The sequence below is a fragment of the Ambystoma mexicanum genome, chromosome 4q (genome assembly GCF_040938575.1).
Source record: "Ambystoma mexicanum isolate Mex_15411 chromosome 4q, UKY_AmexF1_1, whole genome shotgun sequence".
In the NCBI taxonomy this organism is placed as follows: domain Eukaryota; kingdom Metazoa; phylum Chordata; class Amphibia; order Caudata; family Ambystomatidae; genus Ambystoma; species Ambystoma mexicanum.
In genome coordinates, this window is record NC_090928.1 from 1,002,648,446 (window position 1) to 1,002,672,176 (window position 23,731).

A 23,731-nucleotide genomic window follows, 5' to 3' on the forward strand; every position below is an offset into this window, starting at 1 on the left:
ATATAGCAACGTAAATCCTCATTTATGTAGTCTGTAGTACTCTGTGGGAATTTTGAACAGATTTACAGTGAACAGTATTACGGTGGGGTTTAAATATAGTTCCAAGACACAAATTAACTGTCCCTGGCACATTGGGCCCAAAAGTGCAAAAATACTTTCTGCTCATTGGAAAGCACAATGTTGACTGGTAGACCAAATCTCTAGCATGGAAAGTTCCACACTGCCAAATACACCAATAGTGTTGTCAGAAACAGGAAGACTAACATTAAGTGTGCCATGTGTGTGAACGACAAGGCTGAAAAGAAAGGAGGCCTACCTTGAGATACTACCTATATTGAGACACTGAAATGCATTCTTCCCACGTTTTGCAGCTTTGGTTGAAAGGAACTGTTTACAGAACAAACGCCCTGGCCTGAGCCTTTGAAGTGTATATTAAAATTTGAAGTTGGACATTGATGGCAGGTGCTAAAGCAGGTCAACGAGTAAAGGAATTGCAATGTTCCAAATACCAGTTTTCTGTGCATGAAGAAAAGCTGTACTTAGCCGAAAAGACATTTTCCTCATGAGATTCAAAGGGCCAACTCACCTTCCCCCATCAGATGCAAGGGTCATGGTCTGTTATTCTCTTATCTATGAACAATATCTTTGAAGCCCACAGAGCCAAGAAAGAGCAACACAACTACTCACTAGAATTGAACAACTCCACCTTCTAAATGACTATCAGTCAGTGTTCCACCCAAAGTGTAGCATCCAGCGAGTGGATGATGCTCTCCAAATCATGGATAAGGGTGGCTCAGGCCTTCTCATCCTCCTTGGCCTCCCGGCTGCATCCAATACCATTGACCACTGCATCCTTCTCTCCTTCCTTGCTGACAGAATGGGATTCTCTGGCATTGTCCTGACACCATTCTGTCCAGATGAACTTGTCGCATTCTAACTGACTCAAGGTCTCCTGCGGAGTGCCTCAAGTTTCCATCCTTTCAACAATCCTTTTTAACCTTTACAGGCACTCTCCTCAAAGATCCCAATATAGACATAAAGCAATATGCAGATGATACACAGTTGTACATGAAAGTAAATAACAGACAGACCAGCATTTGTCTCTGCGATTACCTAGCCATCATCCATTCTTGGATGTCGACTGCCTACCTCAAACTAAAACCATCCAAGAGTGAATTCATTCTCATCGGTCTGCTCGCTAAAAAACAACATGTCCAACGATGGCTCAATGATATGCGGATAGAACCACAACTCTGTGATTCAGCAAAATGTTTTGGCTTCACCATCGCCAGCAACCTGTCCTTCCAGAAACACATAGCCAAGAAGGCCAAAATAGCCTGGCTCAGAATCTCTACCTTTTAAAAGTTCAAACCCTTCATCCCGCCACAGGACTTCTGGACTGTACTTCAGGCCCTTGTGTTCTCGCACATTGATGGGGGAAATGCTTTCTAGACAGGGCTCCCAGCTGCTCACTTGGCTCCCCTAAAAGCAGTCCACCATGCTGCAGCAAGTGGAGAAAAGAAATATAATGAGTAATATAAAAAATATACAGATGCATTGAAATTACCATATGTGCTCTGGGGAAATCATAATTGTTGATTATCTTGGGGACCACAATTAGCACACTAATGGTTGAAATAGCATTACAATGCACATGAGAAGACATTTATACTGAGACAACTGTGATAGAATTTGGACCTTGACAACTAAACATACAAGCTGAAATGTGAAGATAGCTTCCCAGAAAATGCCACAAGGTGGATATTTGTGCAGATCGTAGCTTGTTGAATTAGATTCCTGTATATAAAATCTTATTACATTGACTTTTCCCCTGTTTGAATAAATCACAAAAATCTGTCTTTTGAACCTGGAACATCGTGCCGAAATGAGACACATTTCATTAAGTCTGTCATGATTGGACCATTTAGGATACATATATTTTGTTACTCATATTTCTAAATTAAAACAAAATTGCCATGTTGGAGTTTTTAAGGCTATAACTGAAGTGGTAAAAATGCTATTTCGAAGGGGTGGATTCATAACAATCAAGGGATGGAGCCCAGTAACTAAAAGGGACTAATCTGAGAAAAGGTGAGGACAGTAAATGTCCAATCCAGATCAAGAGCCAATAAACTGGCACCTGATCATTTAGATAATGTGGGGAGCAGTTAAAGATTTATAAGACAATGCACAATAAGAAAAAGGGAGAGCTGTCTAATATGATCTGAGTGGGACTATTGAAAATGTTCTGGAGAACCAACTTTGCCTGGGAGGTGGACTAGACCAAGAAGAAGACTAAAATCTGCAGGGAACCTGGAGAGGCAAATAAAGGGATGGATATTGGAGGTATCCATGGCTGATCCTGGAAATGCATTCTAACCAAGTCTCTATGCAGCCCAGGAGATGATTTAGGAGCCCTAATGGCTTTCCTGAGCACAAAACCCAGAGATATTCTATGTAAGTAACCTGTCCAACCCAACCAAGTCTTGTGGGGATCTGTTTGATTTAGCCTGTTATCTATTGATTGGGAGGGCAGACCAAGTAGATCTTTAGTATTTTTACACAGTAACTAACTTGCACGGAGTGATTTTGTTGAAATCACGAGATCAACATCGCTTCCCGTGTGGAAAGAATATAGTCTGTTAAATTAATTGGAAACTCCTATTTCTTTTTACCAACCCCAAAATTCCCAAAAGGGAGGGGTGTCAAAAAATGAGATTCGCAACTGCTCCAGATTCCCCAGATCCTGCCTTAAAGCAGAGTGGTTTCCACAGTAAATGTAATATCTGGGTTTATGCTGAGGCAGAAAAGTGTCTTGCCAACTTAAATAGATTGAAGTCCCTGATTAAAAGCATACTCTCCAAAGAGCGTAAGAAAGTGACTCCTGGTAGAAGAGTGATTCGTCATTGCATAGCAGTGGAGGGCAGTGGAGGGCAAAGGATTCAATATGTATAAAAAGTGTTTTGTTTTTAAAAGTCTGTTATGCTATTAAACTGCTAGTATTGCCAAGTGTGCAAGGAGATTAAAATAAAGAGCACTGCACATGTCAAATTTCTTTTTACCAACAGAAAAGTGTTGCATGTTATTTAAAGTAACCCCCATATAAAGTATATTGTGGAGTTAAATATTTCTGTCATGTCCAGGGTGCTGCACAATTCTTTACATCAAGAGTATTCTGTGAGTGACACGGGTATCTGAAGTGTTCTATAGACCTGTGTTTCCATGTTATCAGGTGTAAGGAACGCATGGTGGCAATAGTAAGACAGACACAAGTGACTACAGTTCAAGTGTGTTTATTGCCAATCCTTACCACTAATTTACAAATATTGGAGGTAATGTTCATGAAAAAGAAAGAAGTGTTCACAAAATGATATGTCAGGATGCTCAGGCTGTTGGCCTCCCTTCCCCATGTTTTCAGCACAGGGCAAGGTGGGTCACTCAAGCAAAGCATGCACTCTGGCTTCTGCAGCATGCGGCTACAGTTCAATCTCCACAGTTCAGGACCTTCTGTGTTCAAGCATCTTTACTTCTTGCAAGCCTCTTGACTAAGAGGGCCGGATGTACACAAACAATAAGTAAACGTTCTTTTCCTTTCACCCTGGATCACCCTCAGCCAGGCTCAGATCCCTTTCAACTGAGAGGTTGCAGGTTGGAACCCCTCGTCTGTGCTCAGATACCTTTTACACCAATGTCAGAGAATTCTTTGTCGGGTGACTCACCGTTCAGATCCCTTTTTTTTGTTTAATTAGTCTCCCTCAGCCAGGCTATGACCAATTGCAATGCACATTAATCTATCGAAGAATGTGCACAGTGTTTAGCTTGACTCATTGCATGACCACTTTGATCTGAATATTCCTTTTTCTCACACTCAGCATCAGTTGGATACCTAACAGAGATTTTCAAATGAGCGCCCACATGGCGCCGGACCACGCTGTGTATGGTAACTTTGCTTGGCTTCCCAAAGTTCAATTACTCTGTTGGTTTTCAATTGTATTTTCGTTGCTCATCACTAATGCCTCACACACTTTTCTCTTTATATGAAGTTACTGCTTGCAACCTTGGTTCAAAACACAAGCTGGTTTGGTATCAGTCTCTCCTACTCACCGGCTGTGCTGTCTCTGAAGCTGCTTTGTTGTTGGAGCCAAGGACAGTACCGGAGCAGCAATCACTACTCCCCACCTGAGTTATCGATGCAGGAGATCCCCAGGTACCTCCAACACACTGATCACAATTTGATCAGCGTTCATTCATGGTCTTTGGTTTCTTACTTTCCAAGGCTCATGAAAGTAACAGTCTTTAGAGGTCAAGGGTACTTCGCTCACTGACCCTCTCTGGTCTCACCGTCTTTCTCCTTGTATTAAACTGCCATCTTGGAACTGCTGCCTCCTCGTGTGTTTTGCCTCACTCAGAGTGTGCTTTCGTGCTCCGCCTTTTATCCATTTGGGGAAGTGTGATGGAAGTCAGGTGTGTTTAATGTTCCATAATTGCCTGTACAACTTGTCCCCTGAAGAACAAAAGGCATTGCAAGATTTAGCTTCAGACCTATTCATAGTAATAAAGGAAGCCAACAAGGGGGGCAATATTGTTATTATGAAGAGACTCGATTACTTGGAAATGGCCATACGTCACTTAGAAACACCAGGTTGCTATGAGTCACTATCGACCAATCCAACAAAACAAATTGTGCACAAATTAGAGCAGGAAAGACTTAATTGGCACAGAAAAGAGTTTCCTGTACATCAAAGAGCCAGTTACTCCGACCATGTATTTCCTGCCTAAAGTACACAAGGACTATGGCAAAATTCCTGAGGGAAGGCCCATCCTGAGTGGTATTGGATGGGCAACAGGAAACATCTCACAGTACTTAGACAATATTCTAAGACCAAGAGCGAGCAAACTAAGAGCATATCTCAAAGAAACTATAGATGTAATCCTCAAACTTAAAACTATTGAATGGAAAGAAAACTATTTACTGGCAAGTCTAGATGTGAAGGCACTGTACACGTCCATCCAACTTGAGTGGGCAATAAAGACCATAGACCATACTTTTAAAGGAGATTCATCATCACTGTATCTACAAGTGCAAATGGTTAAGGAAATGCTCAAACTATCTTTTAAATGTAACATCTTTAACTTTAATAACTGCTACTATAGATAGACCAAAGGTGTAGCAATGGACACGAAATATGCCCCAGCCCTAGCCAACCTATTCATGGGGTACTTTGAGGACACTGTCATTTATCAGGATATGGCATATCAGAAAGAATTTCTAAGATGGATGCGATACATAGACGATGTCTTGATTGTTTGGGGAGGCACACAACTGGAATTCAACAACTTTACAAACCGTATCAACAATAATCAAATGGGAATTGAACTTTCAGGAAGCTGTGATGCCCACTCAATCAATTTTCTTGATCTAACAATTTACATAGATCACAATGAAGTAAAGACGTGCACTTTTAGAAAACCTACTGAAGCAAGCTCAACATTACATGCAAAAAGTTGCCATCGAAAATCTACCATCCGAAGCATACCCACAGGGGCGTTTATCCGAGCAAGAAGGAATTGTTAAACTACTGCAGCCTTTGAGAAAGAATGTGCTTTGCTGGAATCGAGGTTCATGGCAAGAGGATACTCTGAAGATTGTGTGAAACGAGCAATGCGCAACAGTAGAGCATTAACACAGGAACAGACACTAGCACCAAGTACTAAACGAACCGAGGAACCAAGAGTGGGGTTCATTACTAACTTCAGTCACAATCACAAACTATTGAACAAAATCCTCTCCAAACATTGGCATCTTCTACAATTAGACGAGAATATTAAGAACTATGTTGATCCCAAACTGAAAATTATTTTCAGACGGGCAGAGACTTTGAAGAACAAGCTGAGTCCTTCACTGTTACCTGCCTCAGAAGTAACAAACACTTTGGGCCTCATTACGAGTCCGGCGTTAACCGAGGCGGTAAAACCGCCTGGTTAACGCCGGACTCGTATTACCATTCCGCCTCCGTGATTCCCGGAATTACCGGGGCATCACAACCCCGGCTTTCCGGGAATCACGGAGGCGGAATGGTGTAAATCCCCATTCCCATTGAGTCCTATGGGACTCAATGGGAATCGGGATCATGGAAACACCGGCAGCATCTTGTAATGCTGCCGGTGTTTCCTCGTCCGCCTGCAGGCGGGCGGTGTTAAACCCGCCAGGACAGACCTGGCGGGAACATCACCTCCCGCCTGCAGGGGTCGTGATCAGGCGGTCCGGAAACAACGGTGGCGGCGGGTTTACCGCCACCGCTATTTCCGGACCGCCATGGTCGTAATGAGGCCCTATGAATTGGCTGCAATCGCCCACTAATGGATTTAGGAAATGTGGAAATTGCACAATGTGCAAATATGCTCATGAAAAAACGGACACATTCAAGGATCTGTTTAACAACGAGATCAAAATTCGACAACAAATCAACTGCAAAACGAAATATGTAGTTTACGGCATTATCTGTGTATGCAAGTTAGTATACATTGGTAGTACAATCAGAGAATTGAGAACACGTGTCCGAGAACACCTTGCCAAAATTGGGACTCAAGATCCAAGACTTCCTCTATCCTGCCATTGGCAAGATAAACATCAAATGGCAAACAAAGCAGATATTAAATGTATAGGTGTACAGAAAATCACAATGGGCAGAAGAGGAGGCAACAAGGAGAAGAAACTACGAGAAACAGAAGCCGGAACAATTTGTAAAATCAACTCGAATACTAGAGGCCTCAATTCAGACAATGAAATGGTGTCCTTTCTGTAACCATCCACTCTCTGAACTAGTGAGACAATGTAATTGATGGATTGCCATTTAATTACCTAACTAATGCAATTGTTCTATTGCCATGCAATCATACTAAACTACTAGAACTATTCAGTGCCTACCTATTCCTTTTACACCAAAATAGTTGAGCCACACTTGGCACAAAATAAAGTACCCTTGAACCTTCATTACAATCTGAGATTGCCCCTAGTAATTTGGGAATTTTAATTACTAACATCTAACAAGTTTACTTTAAGTTAATGAGGAATGCTGTCATCCAATACAGTAATGGCTAAGATACTAATGCACTTGTGCAGTAACACTGATTTGTTTAATGAGGAATGCTGTTATCCAATACAGTAATGGCTAAGTTACTAATGCACTTATGTGGTAACACTGATTTGTTTTTGGCCTTTAGATAGAAAGGCTTACATTAAGGCATCTAACAAATACTAGAATGCTTTAAGGAAATGGGGATCATTGTTTTTTTTTTTGATAACATGTTATATTGTCTTTTCACGTTACAATACAATAACATATGAACACATAAAAATATAACTGTGCATACATGTGGTAGAGCTACATGAGGGACCGCTCCATATTCGAGGATTAGTGTAGAAACACAAGTGAGGATAGGAATACAGAAAATAATATCCATATCAAGGGTCCTCTGACTTTCGCGTTCACTTCTTTCAGACGACTAGAGGCAGTAATGTCATAGTTAATGTGCCCAGAGGCGGCAATGGTGTTGTTTTACGAGCTGGAATAATTCAGATCGTACAGGTTTCACAACATCTCCTCCCACTTCCCCCATATTCTGTCTGCTTTGCCCGGGCACCCTCTTGCTTGGTAAACCCGTCTTTCCATTAGGATAATTGCGTCTATGTCTGATTTCCATTGTTCATATTGTGGAGTGATTTCAGAGCCCCATAGCTACGCTATGTTCTTTTAGATATTTCAGTGGATGTTGAAAGGAATAACTTTTCAAAGCGTGATAGGTCCTGTTCCGCATCAATTCCCAGGAGAAGGAGTTTAGGCTCAGTAGGAATTGGTCAGCCTAAGACTCTGGAGAGTCTATTGTAGCAGCTACGCCAGAAGTGTTATATTCGTGTACATTGCCAAAGAATGTGATAGAATGTCCCCTCTTGCTGCTTGCACCGTAAGCATTTTGAGTCAAATGTCTTGCCCACCTATATAACACCACTCGAGGGTAATATACTCTGTGGAGTATTTTCAGCTGAATAAGCCTGATTCTTGCTGAGATCACCGTTTCCCTTGGGTACATCAGGGTCTCAATCCAGTCTTTGGGTAGAATCGGGCCCACTTCCCCTTCCCATTTAAGTTTCAGGCTCGACAGCTCTTTTGTGGCAAAAGAGGAAATAGCGTTACACATGGTGGATGTGATCTTGGCCTTCACACTGTCTGCAACTATATTTCTCTCTATGGGTGTGTATTCTGGCATTTCCAGTACGTGGGCTCTTTGTTTTATTAGTGCATGATGTAGCTGGTTATAGTTTAAACTCTCAGAGGCAGGAAGACTGTATGTGTACGAGATTTCGGCAAATAGGGTTATCTGGTTATTTGCAAATACTTGCTTGATAGTGTGCATACCGGCTGCTGCCCAAGCCGACCATTTAGGGAGATTGTCGAGACCTACAAGATGGGCATTGTTCCAGATGGGCTGGACCGGGCTGAGCATGTTGCCCCAACCTATGTACTTATGGGTATCTCTCCATATTTGGGCTGTGTGGGCTGTAATCGTGCCCCTAGGATGACGATTCACACTGGTGTATAGACTTTCAATCGGGGTCATATCATATCGGGCAGCAATCTCAACCTGTATATGGGGGAGTTTTGGGTTCCCGTGCAGAAAGTAATTTATTGTCACCATCTGTGACGCCCAGTAGTAAAGTTCAATATTTGGTAGCCCTATTCCCCCCTCCCAGACCGAGCGTTGGAGGGTTTTAAACGCTATTCTCGGGTGTTTCCCTGCCCATAAAAGCCTACGTGTTATTACGTCAATTATACAGAACTCTACAGCGGGAATATTGAGAGGGGCGTTCTGGAGGATATAGAGGAACCGGGGAAGGGCCAGCATTTTAAAGAGTGCTGCCCTGCCTAACAGCATTAATAGCAGTGATGCCCAGTTATTTACATCTTGTGAGTATCTTTTGACCAGGAGGTGTAGGTTTTGAGTTACATAGTTATCAAGATTGTTTTCTATTAGGATGCCCAGGTATCTGAACTGTGTGAATTCAATACGATATGGGGAGCCAGATTGTGGAATGCAGTCTATCCCTTTCACCAGAAAGAGCACTGATTTCGTCCAGTTCACTCTTAGTCCGCTAAAGACACCATAATCTATCAGTATTTGAGTTACTATGGGGCAGGAGAGCGCCGGATCTCCCAGATACACCAGAAGGTCATCAGCATACAAGGACACCCTGTCCTCCCACTCTGAGTTCCAGTGGAACCCGCGCCACGTGGGTGAGCGCTGTAGGATGATCGCTAGTGGTTCTATTATTAATGCAAATAGCATAGCCAAAAGTGTGCAACCTTGCCTGGTACCCTTTCCCAGTGGGAATACTCACGAAGGCCATCCGTTCACCCTTACCTCCGCCAGTGGGCAGTTATAGAGGAGTTGGACCCATTTTATAAAGGAATCACCAAATTGCATCTTTCTAATGATAGCCCATAAAGCCTCCCAGTGGACTGAATCAAAGGCCTTTTCGAAGTCTATGGCCAGTAATGCTAGCGATTGCTGTAGCACAGGTGCTCGTTCCAATGCCAGATGGAGTCTACGAATGTTCATTCTCATCGACCTTTGGGGCATGAAGCCACATTGGTCCGGGTGTATCAGTGTTGTAATGACCATTTGGAGTCTATTTGCTAATACTTTGGCCAACATTTTGGCTTCACTGTTGATTAGGGATATGGGTCTATATGAGCTACACTCATCGGGGGGTTTGCCTTCCTTGGGGATCACTATTATAGTGGGCTTGCGGAGGTCCGGTGGGAGCCTACCTTTTGTTAGGGAGTGTTCGAACATGTTGAGCATCTGCGTGGATATGTCCAGATGGTTCAGCTTCTTCCAGATATCGATAGGGAACCCGTTGGGTCCTGGAGTCTTGCCTGTTTGTAGCTGGGAGATGGCCGCAGATATTTCATCCACTGTTATTTTGCTATCTAACATAGTGACCTGTTCTGTGGAGAGTATTGGGAGGTCAGTGTTATCGAGCATGTCACTGGCTGGTGTGGTAGCTGGGGGCTTGTAGAGAGTTTTGCAGAAATCCGCAAAACGCTCTGCTATCTCCGCGTCAGTGGAGACTGGTTCTGCGCCTGCTGTCCTAATACATTTCACCTTTTGTTGCCCCTCTTCTCATCTCTCCAGCCATGCAAGCATTTTCTCTGCTTTATCCCCTGTTTCATAAAGGCGTGCCTTCATGGCGCGATGTGCCTTTTGGGCGCAGTCAAGTAATAGGTTGTGGAGTTTCTTTTGCACCAGTATCAACTCTCGATTCGTCTCAGGGGTATCGTTGGTAATGTGCTATGCCTCCTTGGTCACAACCTCCTCTTCGGCAGACTTGATCAGTTCACAGTGAGCTTTTTTTTTTGCTGACGTCCATGAAATGATTTCGCCCCTGAGGACTGACTTGTAGGCTTCCCATAATATGGTGGGATCCTCAACCGAGCCTGAATTTAGTTCATAGTAATTGGAAGTGGCTGTCTCTATCTTCTCCTGTAGCTCTGGGAACCCCAGGTAATTGGAGTTCAATCGTCATGCAGGTGGGGGGTACGGCCTCTCTGTTTCTAATTCCAGCATCAGCGGGGAGTGATCCGAGATACCCCGTGGAAGAAAGGATGCATTGCATATTTTGTGGATATTTTGATTTGGCAGGAAAAAGTAGTCTATTCTGGACATGGAGGCGTGTACTCCAGAGTGAAAGGAATATTCTCGGGCATCCTTGTGTATGTCCCGCCATGCATCCCGTAGCCCCAGTGCGGACGAAAATTCCGCCAGTTTGGTGGTGGGGGTGGCGGTGGGATTCCTTGCCCTCAAGTGTGAGCAGTCGGAGACATTGTTCATGACCTCGTTGAAGTCCCCTCCAATCACCCATGTGTCTGCAGGATTTTTTGCCAGGAGGGCACTGAGTAGAGATGGGGGGAGTATATTGCCAGGATCGCTAAGGTTTGATTCCATATAGTTGCCTGGACATGTACATAGCGGCCACTTTTGTCTTGTGTGACCTGCACGATTTCCAAAGGGACCCTTTTGTGAATGAGTATCAGCACTCCTCTCACACCCATGGAGAAGCCTGCATGCACAGCCGTGCGGTAGTTGGATCTTTGGAAGAATTTGCATGAGGTTCCCGCCAGATGGGTTTCGGTCAGGAGAACTATGTCTGGAGAGTGGCGGTTCAAAAACTGTAGCACCAGCCTTCTCTTAATGGTGGAGCCCAGCCCGTTGACATTCCATGTCATGAGTGTTAGTCGCCTGGTGGTTAGAGCCGCTTCAGGTGTCATTGATTGTATGAAGTATAGCCTCACAGGTGTGTGTCTTTGGATGCTTTTGCAGTGAAACGGCAGAGTAGGCCAAGTTCATATTGCGCTTAGAACCATTGTATGCTAAACTTTGTAGATAAACAGTGACTCCAACTCCCCCTCCCTACACTCCACCCGCAACTGAAGCATCTGTCGACCCAACATAAACACGTGAACAGTTGAAACTTTACAGCACCTCCATGTGGTGCTGGAGATGAAGTCTTAGTCTTAGCCTTAGCCCGGGGCGGGTGACTGGTTAGCCACTGGCCTGGATGTGATCTGTGATTAGACTGTTATAGGGAGCGAGAGCTCTGTGGCGCTTCATTACTTGATGACCCTATCATTCCGCCCAAGGCTGCTCTCGCTTCATACATCCCCCTGCTGTGGATTTTATAGTTGTGGTTGCTGCTGCAGGTCTTGTTCCGGCGGACGCTCTGGGTGAGGACTATTGCGTTCCCTCCTTCTTCTCCCCTCCACCTTCCAGTCCCCTTCTATGTTGCGCTCTGCCCAGTTCCACGCCTCTCTGGGGTCAGTGAAGTGCACGGTCGTGCCCCCGTGGAATATCTTGAGTTGGGCAAGGAAATTAGCCCATATTTGACACCCATCGAGTGCAAACGCTTCTTGAGCGGATCAAATGACTGGCGCGCTTTCTGTACCTCCCTGGTGAAGTCGGGGAAAAAGGCTATCTTTGATCCGTTAAATGTGACCGTGCCCTTAAAGCTTGCCAATTGTAGAACAGTGTCCCTGTCCCTATAGTTCAGAAATCTTGCAATGACTGTGCGTGGTGGAGCTCCTGGTGTCACCCTGCCAGTTGGGATATGGGGGATCGCTCTATAGAGAAGAACCTGGAGAATGACTCTGCGCCATAGGTGTTCGCCAGCCACTCTTCGAGGAACAGCTCCATGCATTCCCCTTCTGCTTTTTCAGGAAGGCCAATTATACGGATATTGTTGCGTCTGGATCTGTCATCAGCTCTTGCTTCCAGGGTTTTTATGCGTGCTAGCATACTCGACACTTGCCGATTCACTCCATGCAAGCCATCCTCGGTTTCCGAGATTTGTGTCTCCGCTTCTCCCATGCGGGAAGTCAGCTTCTGTAGATCGTGGTGCAACAAGGACACGCCTGCGCCAATACTGTCCATCTTTTTTTCCATTGAGGTCCTGGAACTGGCAATGGCGCTCATTATGTCTCTGAGGGAGATATTTTCTTCCGCATGATCTAGGTCGGCCGATGAAAGTCTCTCCGGTGAGCGAGGCACTGGTATAGCTGCATATTGATCAATTCTACTCTGCGTAGATGTTTTCCTGGGCTTATCTTTACCCCTTTTAATGTTTGTTAGGGTGTTAGTGCCGGAAGCTGGTGTCTGATCCCAAAGGGGGGAGTGCCAATCGCTAGGATAGGACGCTGTCACTGAAATACTGATGATGATTGCAGTGGCGCCTAACGTGATGTGAATGGCAAGTACTTATATTCGTGCTAACATTGTGTGCACCGTTCCTTCAATGTCCATTAGCCAGGCAGTTGGCAGCCGCGATACACGGCCTGCAAATCAATTCGGCACAGGTAGGCGGTGGTGTGGGGTGTGTTTTGGGTGAAGGCCTTATGTCGCACACTGAAGCCCTTTGGTTCCTTCCACCGCTGTCAGGTACACGAGTTGGGCAGCACCACGCTGAGGCAAGGTGTTACGGGTTTGACTCCACCGGGTTTGTCTCCAGCCCATGTAGTGCTCCACTGGGTGGTACTCACTGAGGGAGGGGACAGTTCCCGATGCGTCAGGGTGGGCTTGCTGTGGGCTTATATCGGTTAAGATGGAGTGTTCAGGCGCATTCTCGCGTGTTGCCTCTCTGCGCGGCACTCGTGCCCGACTTTGGCACTGTAGTGGGACCTTATGGGTCCTCCCCTGGTGTTGTCCGTGGGCTGCTCCTCCTTAACGCTGCAGGATTACCTGTTGGGCACTTGGGTCGTGCAGGAGCGTTCAGCCCCAGTCACAGGCGAGTACCGGTGGGGTAAGTGGCCTTGGCTGGAAGGCTATCGATTGTGGGGGGGGTGTACCAGTTCTCCCTTTCCCGCCATCCCCCACTCCTTACCACCGTGCTGCACACTCCAGAGTCGGGTCGTTGGAGCCTTGGTTTCAGCTGCAGGGGGCTCGGTGCGGGCGCTCTACTCTAAGCGGAGTGCCCGCTGACACACCGCGGATCCTCCTCAGTTGCGGGCCCGCAGTGCGCACCACCACAGAGCCTGCCTGGTCTCCTCTATCCCCCTTCACCAGTGAAGGGGAATGGTCTGCGGGAGAAGGAGAAGGCCACCCCTTCACAGACCCAGTGCCGTCACTCCAATCTACGTTCTCTAAGTCCGCTCTAGGCTCGAATGCGAGGCGCTCACCCAGCAGTTATCAGCGAGGCCCGCGTCCGCCGTGGATGAACGGGCGGAGCTCGCCTTTGACCGCCGCACAGCCTCACCATAGGAATTAGGAAATTGGTCGCAAAGCTGGCCCCTCACACGAGCCTGCAGACGATGTGCCTGGTGTGTGGTTACGCTTCAGGGGCTCGCTATCTTCTGCCTCGGTCACCGGCTACTGCCCACGTACGGTGGCCATCTTGGGATCGACGTTCGTTTTGGGTCCCGTAACTTTCACTCGCTCGGGACAACGATCCTCGCTGCGGTTTTACGCCAGTACACTGCGATTCAGTGCAGCAGAGTCTCACACACCACTAAGATGCTTTAGGGCTTGTCACAGAGAACTTTTAGTGCAGGATCTTGACAGGATAAGGCCGGTAGCACGGGAGCAGCAAAACTCACGTCCTCATCGTACGGCTGCTGGCCACGCCCCCCGGGATCATTGTTAACAAAAGACTATAGGTGTACACATTTATACTAACTGCCATTTAAACGCGGCATTTGAGAATAAACAGAGCACTATCGAAAATTATCGACACATTGATTCTGCACTAATGTTACATTAGCCAATCAATATTAAAAGGACTTGCACTGAAGCACCCTATAATTACTGGAAAAGCTCATAGTGACTAGGGATCACCCAGATTTGAATTAATATGTACATAAGCAAAATTACAAATGGAAATAAGCAACCGCTTCTTAGTATTTGGCTGGTAACTTCACACTGTGGAAGACCTGCAATTGCATACAGTGTCTGCGTTACCCCGGCAAAATGAATTTACAGAATGTATAATTTAAGTCAAGTCTAATTGGTAAGTCTAGTCTCAATCAATTCTAATAGGCAACAAGGTCCTCTTTCTTTTTAGTTAGGAGCCCCAACACAAACAAAAACAAAATTTAACACGGCTTGCAACTATGTATTATTTAAAGAATGAAATTTCATGAAAAATATATGAGCTCACTAACTAATTTTCAGTAATTGGGAAAAAGTAGATTTAGATGGATTGACATTACGGTAACACCATCCCAAAAGATGGCGCACGCTTTTTGAGTCACAGAGCTAGAAAGAAAAAAAGGACTGCCGAGAACGTTTCCATGACGATCAAACTAACCACAGACTGACGCGCAAGAGCGCTGTTTCAAAATGCTGCAGGTAAGAGATCATCTAAAAATAGCAATTTCGTGCGGACACTAACACAATTTAGTCATGAAAACGTAATGGGAGTGAGCAACTTGTATGAGTGGAACACGTGCTCACCTCGAATGTATAGCGGCTCTAATACTTTAAATGGAATAACTCATTACGTGCACGAGTAACAAAAAGAATCAATAGAGTTCAGCACCTCTGCTTTTTTTGCTAAACTATATCTAAACAAGGATAAATGTGATAATTACTATATGCATTCCAGAATCGATATAAATGTTTTCCTTTGGCATCAGAGGATTCATTTCTTTAAATGGACAATTGCTAAGGTTTATTCAACACCCACATTTATTTTAAAGGGATTGAACCCAACTACTTATGAACACCAGAATAATGACAACATGGAAATGTGCATTCTATGGTAATACATTTAATCACTTTATGAAACAAAAGATACTTATTGCGACATACCTACATTGAAGTACCTGGGCTAACTTTATCATTTTTTCGTTTTTCCTTTCTTGTCCTTTCTTTCTTTTTTCCTGTTTGACATGCTTATTTTCCAATTGTTCATTATACCCTATGAATCCGCCCTATTGCCAACCCCTGTTTCTCTGTGAATGTATATTTGAATACTCGTGCCTACCAAATGCACTCCTTAGCCGAAACACGTGTCATCAGCAAGGGCAACTTCAATATAACAATAAAAATCATTTGTTTTTGAGAAACTGGACTTGGCGCTGTCTTATATCTGAGTGTTTTGGAAGTAACACATTTTTGGAGAGGTTTAATTGGCTTTTCTAACCACAACTCAGTAAGACGCGACACACATTATTTTTGCCATAAATATAATTGTGATTATAATTGATATATGTCGCCTTGACAGACCGGACAGACAAAGCCAAAACTACCTATTGTTATGTGGTTCATAGACAGGTCTAGAATGAATTATAGAAAAGGGTTTATTGGTGTGGTGCTATTGATTGGGGGGGGGGGCGAACACCCTGCATTAATTGTTGTCCTATAACTATACCCCACAATACTGCATGGTAAATCTGATGGGTTATGGGGCTAAAGTGAAGGATGAACCACCTGAAAAAAGGCTGGTGGTGCATCCTTCACCTTACCTCCAAATCTATAGTACTGGAGTACAGTAATGTGGTGGTAAAGGGGCAGTAATGGAATAACTGCAATTTAAGTTCTATTTTTACCACACCTCAATACTCATAATGGGGCCCTAGGCGAATCTATGTTTTTGTGCAGAAGCGAAATTTGCACACCCAAACTGCCCGAATCCTGCCCACCAATTTTTATACTATTTTTACCAAATCGCTCTAAGCGATTTGGCCCCTTCCTCGACCCATTTCTTTCAATGACCCAACCCCCCAGTGCCACAGCCAGATACCTTCCCCATCCTCATCCACATGGCCTCCTTTTCCACCTGATCCATTCATTAAGAATACATGTATCGAAATGTGTATTCCTTTTTGATTTGCCTCTATGTTGTCATGTGTAATACATGTTAACAATGCATTGGAGCAAGTGGAAAGTGAACCCAGCTCCTTCCCACCAGAACAAACTCTCTTTCTGCTTCTCAACTAAAGCTGTGAAAATGAGGCTCGGAAAAGCATAAGTGAGCATCACAATGACCATGACAATCCCAATGTATCACAACGTTCTCAATTACAAACTGAAAATGCACTGAGCTACAAAGTGATAGTGACTTTCCAGTGCTCCATGCTATGATACAGTATAGTGTGGACTCCTCACATCACCCCACCTGATTGGCAACACATTCAACTCTGTCCTTGAATGTTATGCTTAATTAGAGGTGCAATTGATAACAGCACACACATTGTGTATCTTGTCTCTTGCAACACCCCCAACCCCACCCATAACACAACTGAAGTCATGTGTTGCGCTAACTCTGACTCTTACAGCAGAGGGTTGCATTCACATTTGACGTCAAGCCGCTCCCCTGTCATTGACTTTAGTGATGGCCCCTTAATGGGGCCCTCCTGAGTGGGTGAATGTTTGCCAGGCACCTCCCTCTGTCCCAATCAATTCCCTCTCCTCTTCCGGTCTGGCTGCTCTTATTGCAGAGCAGCACATTCACCCTTGACTGTATGCCACTTCTCTACAATAGACTTGGTAATGGCCATTAACAGGCCTTTACAGTAGCTAGTGAGTGGCAGTGTGCCAGGCCCCATAGACTTTGTCCCTTCCCTCTGGCATCTTTACTTGGAGCCCCATTCATGGAATTTGTTGCACGGTGCAAAGTGACTTTATCCTGGTGCAATGTGACACAGCCAACCCACATGCTGATTCATGGAACAGTGCAAAGTGTCTTTTTGTCGTGCAAAGTCACTTTGCACATGAAAAATACACTTTACACTGCTTCATCCTGATTCATGGAGCAGTGTGGTGTGTATTTTTGCGGGCAAAAGTACTTTAGACGGCAAAAAGCCACTTTGCACTGTTCCATGAATCAGCGTGTTTGTCGGGCCCTTGGTGTCTCATGAAAGCCATCATCAACATTGCTACCTTTGCTGCCCCAACCTCTGATGTTACCTTTCCTCAAAGACATTGAAGCGTCTCTAATTGATAAGTAGCTCCCTGTGCGTGTTTTGTGGCAGCTCCCAGTCAGTGTCTTTTGGGGGTATGGAACAGGCAAGACATTTCCATGTCCGTTTGGTGCAACTTAAAAAGTGAACAATTATTTCCTACAGCCTTTTATTTTTTCGTGGGCTTTTATCAGCATGACTTACTACCATGAACAATTAAACGCTAAAAGTTGAAAAATGCAATCCATGATGATGGCAATCTGAGCTCTCAGACATACAGCTTCTGTTTCATCAAAGGACATCATTAGAATGGTATTTCCCGAAGGCAGGGTTACCATTGCTGCAAAGTGGAATGTACGGTTTTACCAAATTGGTAGTTTTGAATTGCCCGAATGGTACAATTGGTCGAATTCGACCAGTAGCATTTGGTCATTTCGAAACAACCAATTTGTGTAATCACTACCAAACATGGGGAGCGGTGGTTGCGGGGGTGTCGTTCCGCTCCACATGTTTGGTAGTGATTGCCTTTGGGGGTAGCAGGGGTGTCCCCCGCTTCCAGAGGTATGGAGACGGGGACAAAAAAAATATAAATAAATAAAAGCGGACCCTGCAGCATCGCATCCAACCCGCGTAGTAGGTACGGATCCGATGATGCATGGTCAGTAAAGACCCTGATGGTGAAAAGGTAAGTACGGGGTGGCTGGGGGGTGGGTTTTTACCAGAGTGGTTTTGGCCACGGCCAAACTGGCTTCATGGCCGAAATTCAGCACAGTTAATTCGGCCGCGACCAATTGTGGCACGACCAAAACGCATACACCCGAATATACCGCTAATCGGAGTTATAACACAGCATCATTCACAATTGAATAAAAATCCTGCTTTGCCAATCCAATGCTGTATGTGGGAAACCCATAGAAACATAGATATAGCAGACTGCATTGTGAAGTATAAGGATGGGTTGATGCTCTTCCTTGTTTCTCTTGGTTTTACCTAGAATATCAAGAAGTGTTAGATTCTCATTTAAGGTACATGTTGCAGCCAGGTTAAGAAATGGTACTTGACGATGTATTTCCTCTTAGTTCAGTCAGTCTCTGGTACAAGATATGGCGAAACCAAGGTTGATCCACTCTGATCACTTCCTCATCCTCAACTGACATGGAATGAAACTTCCATAGACGCCACTCAACTAGTGTCACATACATCCACACAGTGACATCACCCATACAGGCTGAATTATTCAAGCAATGTACAACAGCATATCGCATGTCTGTTCGTGTTGATACTGTTTGAGGATTAAGCTTTGACTGCACAAAAGCAAATAAAATACAAAAAGAGCACAATGAAAATGGTGATGCATAGCATAGGCAACTGAAACGTGGCGTGCATCATAGACAATGAACCGTTTTCACGCTCTCGACTTTTCCCCACAGCCATCCAAGCTGCGACATGAGTAGCACAATGCACTGCCTATGAAACCAGTCTGATTATTTTAAGGGACAGTGCACTTGGCTAGGGCTTCTGAAGCCTAGGCTGCGCCTATCACGCTGTATAGTCTTCTGGCATATCAGTGACGGGAAAAAGGAATCATGAAGAGGCCACTTAACAAGTCAAGAAGTATTGCATCAGGGATAAAGGCACATTGTGAGTTGTTCATTATTTCAGTTATTAAGTACAGGTACTGTAATCCTGTCACTCCCGTGATGGTGAAAGCAAGCATTCAAATACCACAATCTGCCATGCATCTTCAGCAGTTGCACGCATACACACTTTGTTTTGTTCAACATAGTCACATGCAGCGTGTTCGTAATGTATATGGTTTTCCCTTTTTTCATGATAATGTTCGGTTAAATTATCACTGACCATATTTAATTTTCGCAATTTTTGTTTTTAGCTATAGGTGTGTTTTGTTAAAACTCTATACAGTAGTTCAATTGTGGATAATAATAATAATAATAATAATAATAATAATAATAATAATAATAATAATAATAATAATAATAATAATAATAATAATAATTTGGCATTTATATGAAAATGTTACAAACACACAGATACTATTATTTTTCTTGTTTTTCACATCTGTCCTCTGTAAAAAAAAATGCATACAAGGAAAGACAATTTGAAAACAGTTTATTATTTGTACTCCTTAACTTTTTCTGTTATTTATGTTCATCCTTCTTTTCGAGTTGCACTTGCAATTGTTTTCTTCAATCTCTCTAACTTCGTATGCATGTTTTCCTGGCCAGAGAAATCAGACTATGGGCCTCACTCACAGAAGTGTTTTATAATGGCGCAATCCCATTGGAAAACACTCTGCGAAGCGGGCCCTACAGCATCTAATAGCACAGAGTGAAAATATAAGGTGTGTCTCATTTTTACCCAGGTGTGGTCACCATATCTTATGTCCGGGCTCTAAAAGTATCTGGAACGTGACCATTGGTGCTTAAGCATGAGGCTTGGCCTCAGGAACAGGTGCTAATAGCATTAGAGCCTATAGACAATAACAGCACGTCCTTGCCCACAACCAGAGTGCCAACCCTTGCTTTGCTTGTGACATTTAACAAGAGTTCCGGGGCATTAAGTGCTATTATTATACACAGGCACTAATGCTAAAGTAAAACATGTGTTTGTTAATTTAAATCCGTTTTTATTAAATGCTACCTCTGATTTGTTTTATTCAAAATATTAACCAACATTATTTTCAATTGTTTCAAGTTTATTGACTTGTACACATAGATCGGAATTCTGTTAAGTCCAGGTCTACTTTTTAAATTCTAGAAAGGCTTTTTGGGCAATATAACACTGATAACGATGGATTACAAATGTATGTAACTGTTGAAAAGTTGGAGAAACAATTACTTTTATGTTTAATAATAACTGTTTTCTATTTTAAACACTTTGTTCACAGGGGAAGATGCAGACATTGAATACCTGGAGCTATACAAGCCAGTAGCATGGTTTTGGATTCTGGTGGGCCTTGCATACTTTGCTGCAGTCTTAAGCATGATTGGAGACTGGCTGCGGGTCCTTTCAAAAAAGACTAAAGAAGAGGTAACAGCGACATTGTTAAATTATTTTCCTATTTCTTTGTGTACATTTCTAATAATATTTCTGGTAATCTGTTAGTGTACACTTGTGAACACTTTATTTATTTATATATTTATAGTTGTATTTAGGTCAAATTTAAACGTTTACAATTTTTACATTTACCTTTATACAGTCATACCTCTACTGAAATATTTACACATGTACATCCAGTCGCATAAAACTATGGACAAGTTACACTTGGAGACAATGAGCATTCAAAATCATCATATTTCATATTTCATTCTTCCTTGCATTATTTCATTATTTTACTCTTTAACATTTTTTTTTAAAAGACATTATGAAATGTTGCCAAACCCTAAAAAGTGCAATGTGCAATGCTCCTGAATCAGTGTTCAAAGAATATTGCCAGAATTCTACAGTTTTGATCACATCGTAATGATGAACAAATCGGTCATATAACGTCATGTTAACAGAACCTAAGCTAGGAAACACTGCGAAGATGTGTCTTTCTGTTTCTAAATTAGATCTGTATTTGCACATATGACATAATCTTTGTTCTTTTGACAATTTCCATTTCGCTCCCCATAGTGCTGTGACAGGAAGTTGGTTGATACGCATAAGTAAACGAAATTTGCGGACAGCAGGGTCAGGGCCCTTTACTAGGTAGGATTGAGCGTGGAAATAAGTATGTACAATACCTTCTATTTGTGTGTAGTTATGAAGGTTACTAATATGGTTGAAATTGTTTACCCAGTCCACTTCTTTAGTCTTCTTTTAAATGCCCATTTCAAGGTATTGTAGTTTCCACAACGTGGTCTCTCTATTGACCAATGTATGTATGTTTATAATTTGTTTACTAGATCATTATATGTATCGGTATGGGTGGTTTTTTGCAATGTGATGACATTATTTCCCCCAGCTTTTAGCATTGGACATTCGGTCGGGTTACCGCTTTCAATGCAAGGAGACCACTCTGCATCAGTATAGTAGCAATCTCAGTTCAACTCTCACATTTTGGATGGAACAGGTCGAAGGGAGCTGTAATACAGTATGCCAGAAGAAGCCTTCAATTCTTTCTAGCCATGTTAAATCTCGAATAGGCAATGCCTCAAGTCCGTAAGTTGTCAATGGAATGAACCATTGGCTATAGCACATCAATATCCTTTTCAAGGTATATCCTGCAAAACCTGATACAAAACTTCGAACTAGCATTGTGATTTGCTTAGCTCTGCGAATCTTAGCTTCGAATAACTGTGTATAATTTATACTGCAATGCATTACAATACTCAAATATATAAAATTATCGGTATAGTTGATCGTACCCCAGCTTCGATTAACTGTGTATAATTTATACTGCAATGCATTACAATACTCAAATATATAAAATTATCGGTATAGTTGATCGTACCCCAGCTTGTCGCCATTTCATGTTTGGGGGTTTTCTTAGAGGAGATTAACATTATTTGGGTTTTATTTAGATTGATTTTCAGTCTGTGTTCATTTACAAATACCCCAGCTCATCTAATCTCTCTTTATTTCCTCTAAATGTGTGATCAACAATGACTAAATCGTCTGCATAAGGCATTGCAGTAACACAGGTAGACTCACATTTAGCAGGATAGTTGGCTTTCTTTTCCAATCTATTAAGAAGGTCTGATAAATATAGATTGAATAGGAGGGCTGCTAGTAGGCATCCTTGTTTCACCCCCTATTTATATTGATGATGTTGATGGATCTAGACAGGTGCCCTTCATTGTCCAGGCAGATCTGGGAACTATTATTAGTATAAAGGGCAATAACAATCTCCAGGAGCCAACACAGACAAGCCAATTGTTCTAATTTACTCCACAATATGTGACAATGAATGCTGTTGAATGCAGCGCTGAAATCTATATGGGTTACGTACATAGAGGGGTTATTTCTTCTTTTTGCTTTCGTTATTATGCCATCCAATAGCCGAATATTATGAATAGTACAGAATCCTGACCTAAATCCTGTTTGGAAAGGACGGAGTAAGTTATTTTGCTTTGTCCAGCTTTGGAGATTACAAGACAAATCAAGGAGATTACTTTTTACAGCATCTTCCTTTATATGTTACAGCATTTCAAGTTACTCAAATTTACAATCTATCACAATCGACTGTATTACAATGAACATATATGAAATATTAATTTAACACAATTGTTTTGATACGCGCCATTCATTTTAATCATAAATCTTTTAAAGGTAACAAGCAAACACATGAACCCAAGAAAGACACATCAAAAAAACATTAGGTAGTGTGCGATAAAGTCCTAACATACTGATTTTATTCCATAGCAATAGCACACCTAGGTGAATTGGCAAATTACAGAAACACAAATAAATATAGAGATTTTGTTTCATGTCATTTATTGGGATTACAAGCACCAACTCCCATACCAGCAAACAAAAAGCTAAAATAATTATAAGAAATATTCAACATTTGTAATATCCCGGATTTACCTTATTTATGTATGCTATTTACCATTGACATTTGTGACCTCGGTAGATATGTCTTGTGGCTGTGGATGCAATACAATACAATACTATTCATCTTAGTTGGCCACAACCACACATTTCTTTCTTTCATCCCCAAAGCAGAAAAGCCGAAAAGCACACTAATTGTATCACAATGCCGAAAATCCAAAAAGCCGAAAATCATGCTAATTGTATCACAATCTAGACACAAACCCCAATTCCCTATGGGGGTAATTCATAGAATTCAGCGCACAAGTGGCGCACGCGGCTGGCGCACAGTGTGCGCGTGCGAACCCCTGTGCCAGCCGCGTGTGCTAAAATCCATTTCCGCGCACAGCGTATTCATGGATTCCAGCCACCAAAACCAGCCATGGCGCACAGTGGCGAAGCGACCCTGCAGCAGCGCCAGTTACGCCCCCAAGAACGCCTCTCGCACAGGGAAAAGCCATCAATATTCCCAATCCAGCGCAAAGGGCTGCGCTAACCCTGTACCAGCACGGCAAGCGGGCTACGTGTATCACTGGGGTGCGCGGGAAGTACCTCACGCAATTGGCCCCGTGCGAGCAGGGTACGCGTATTTCAGGGGTGCGCGGGAAGTTCCACACGCGATTTCCGCAGGGTACGCGTATCTCAGGGGTGCGCGGGAAGTGCCACATGCGATTTTAGCAGGGTACGTGTATTTCAGGGGTGCGCGGGAATTTCCACACGTGAGTGGGCCCGTGCGAGCAGGG

The 23,731-nt window shown here is 43.3% G+C and overlaps 1 protein-coding gene across 1 annotated transcript in view; it reads left to right on the forward strand.

Annotated features, from left to right (window-relative positions):
• The window catches only part of KCNK2 (potassium two pore domain channel subfamily K member 2), an 845,778-nt gene that overhangs the window by 784,791 nt on the left and 37,256 nt on the right, over positions 1-23,731 (forward strand). The window contains exon 6 of the mRNA XM_069608568.1: positions 20,362-20,504. Coding sequence (XP_069464669.1) covers positions 20,362-20,504 — 143 coding nt within the window. The remainder of the gene's footprint in view (positions 1-20,361; positions 20,505-23,731) is intronic.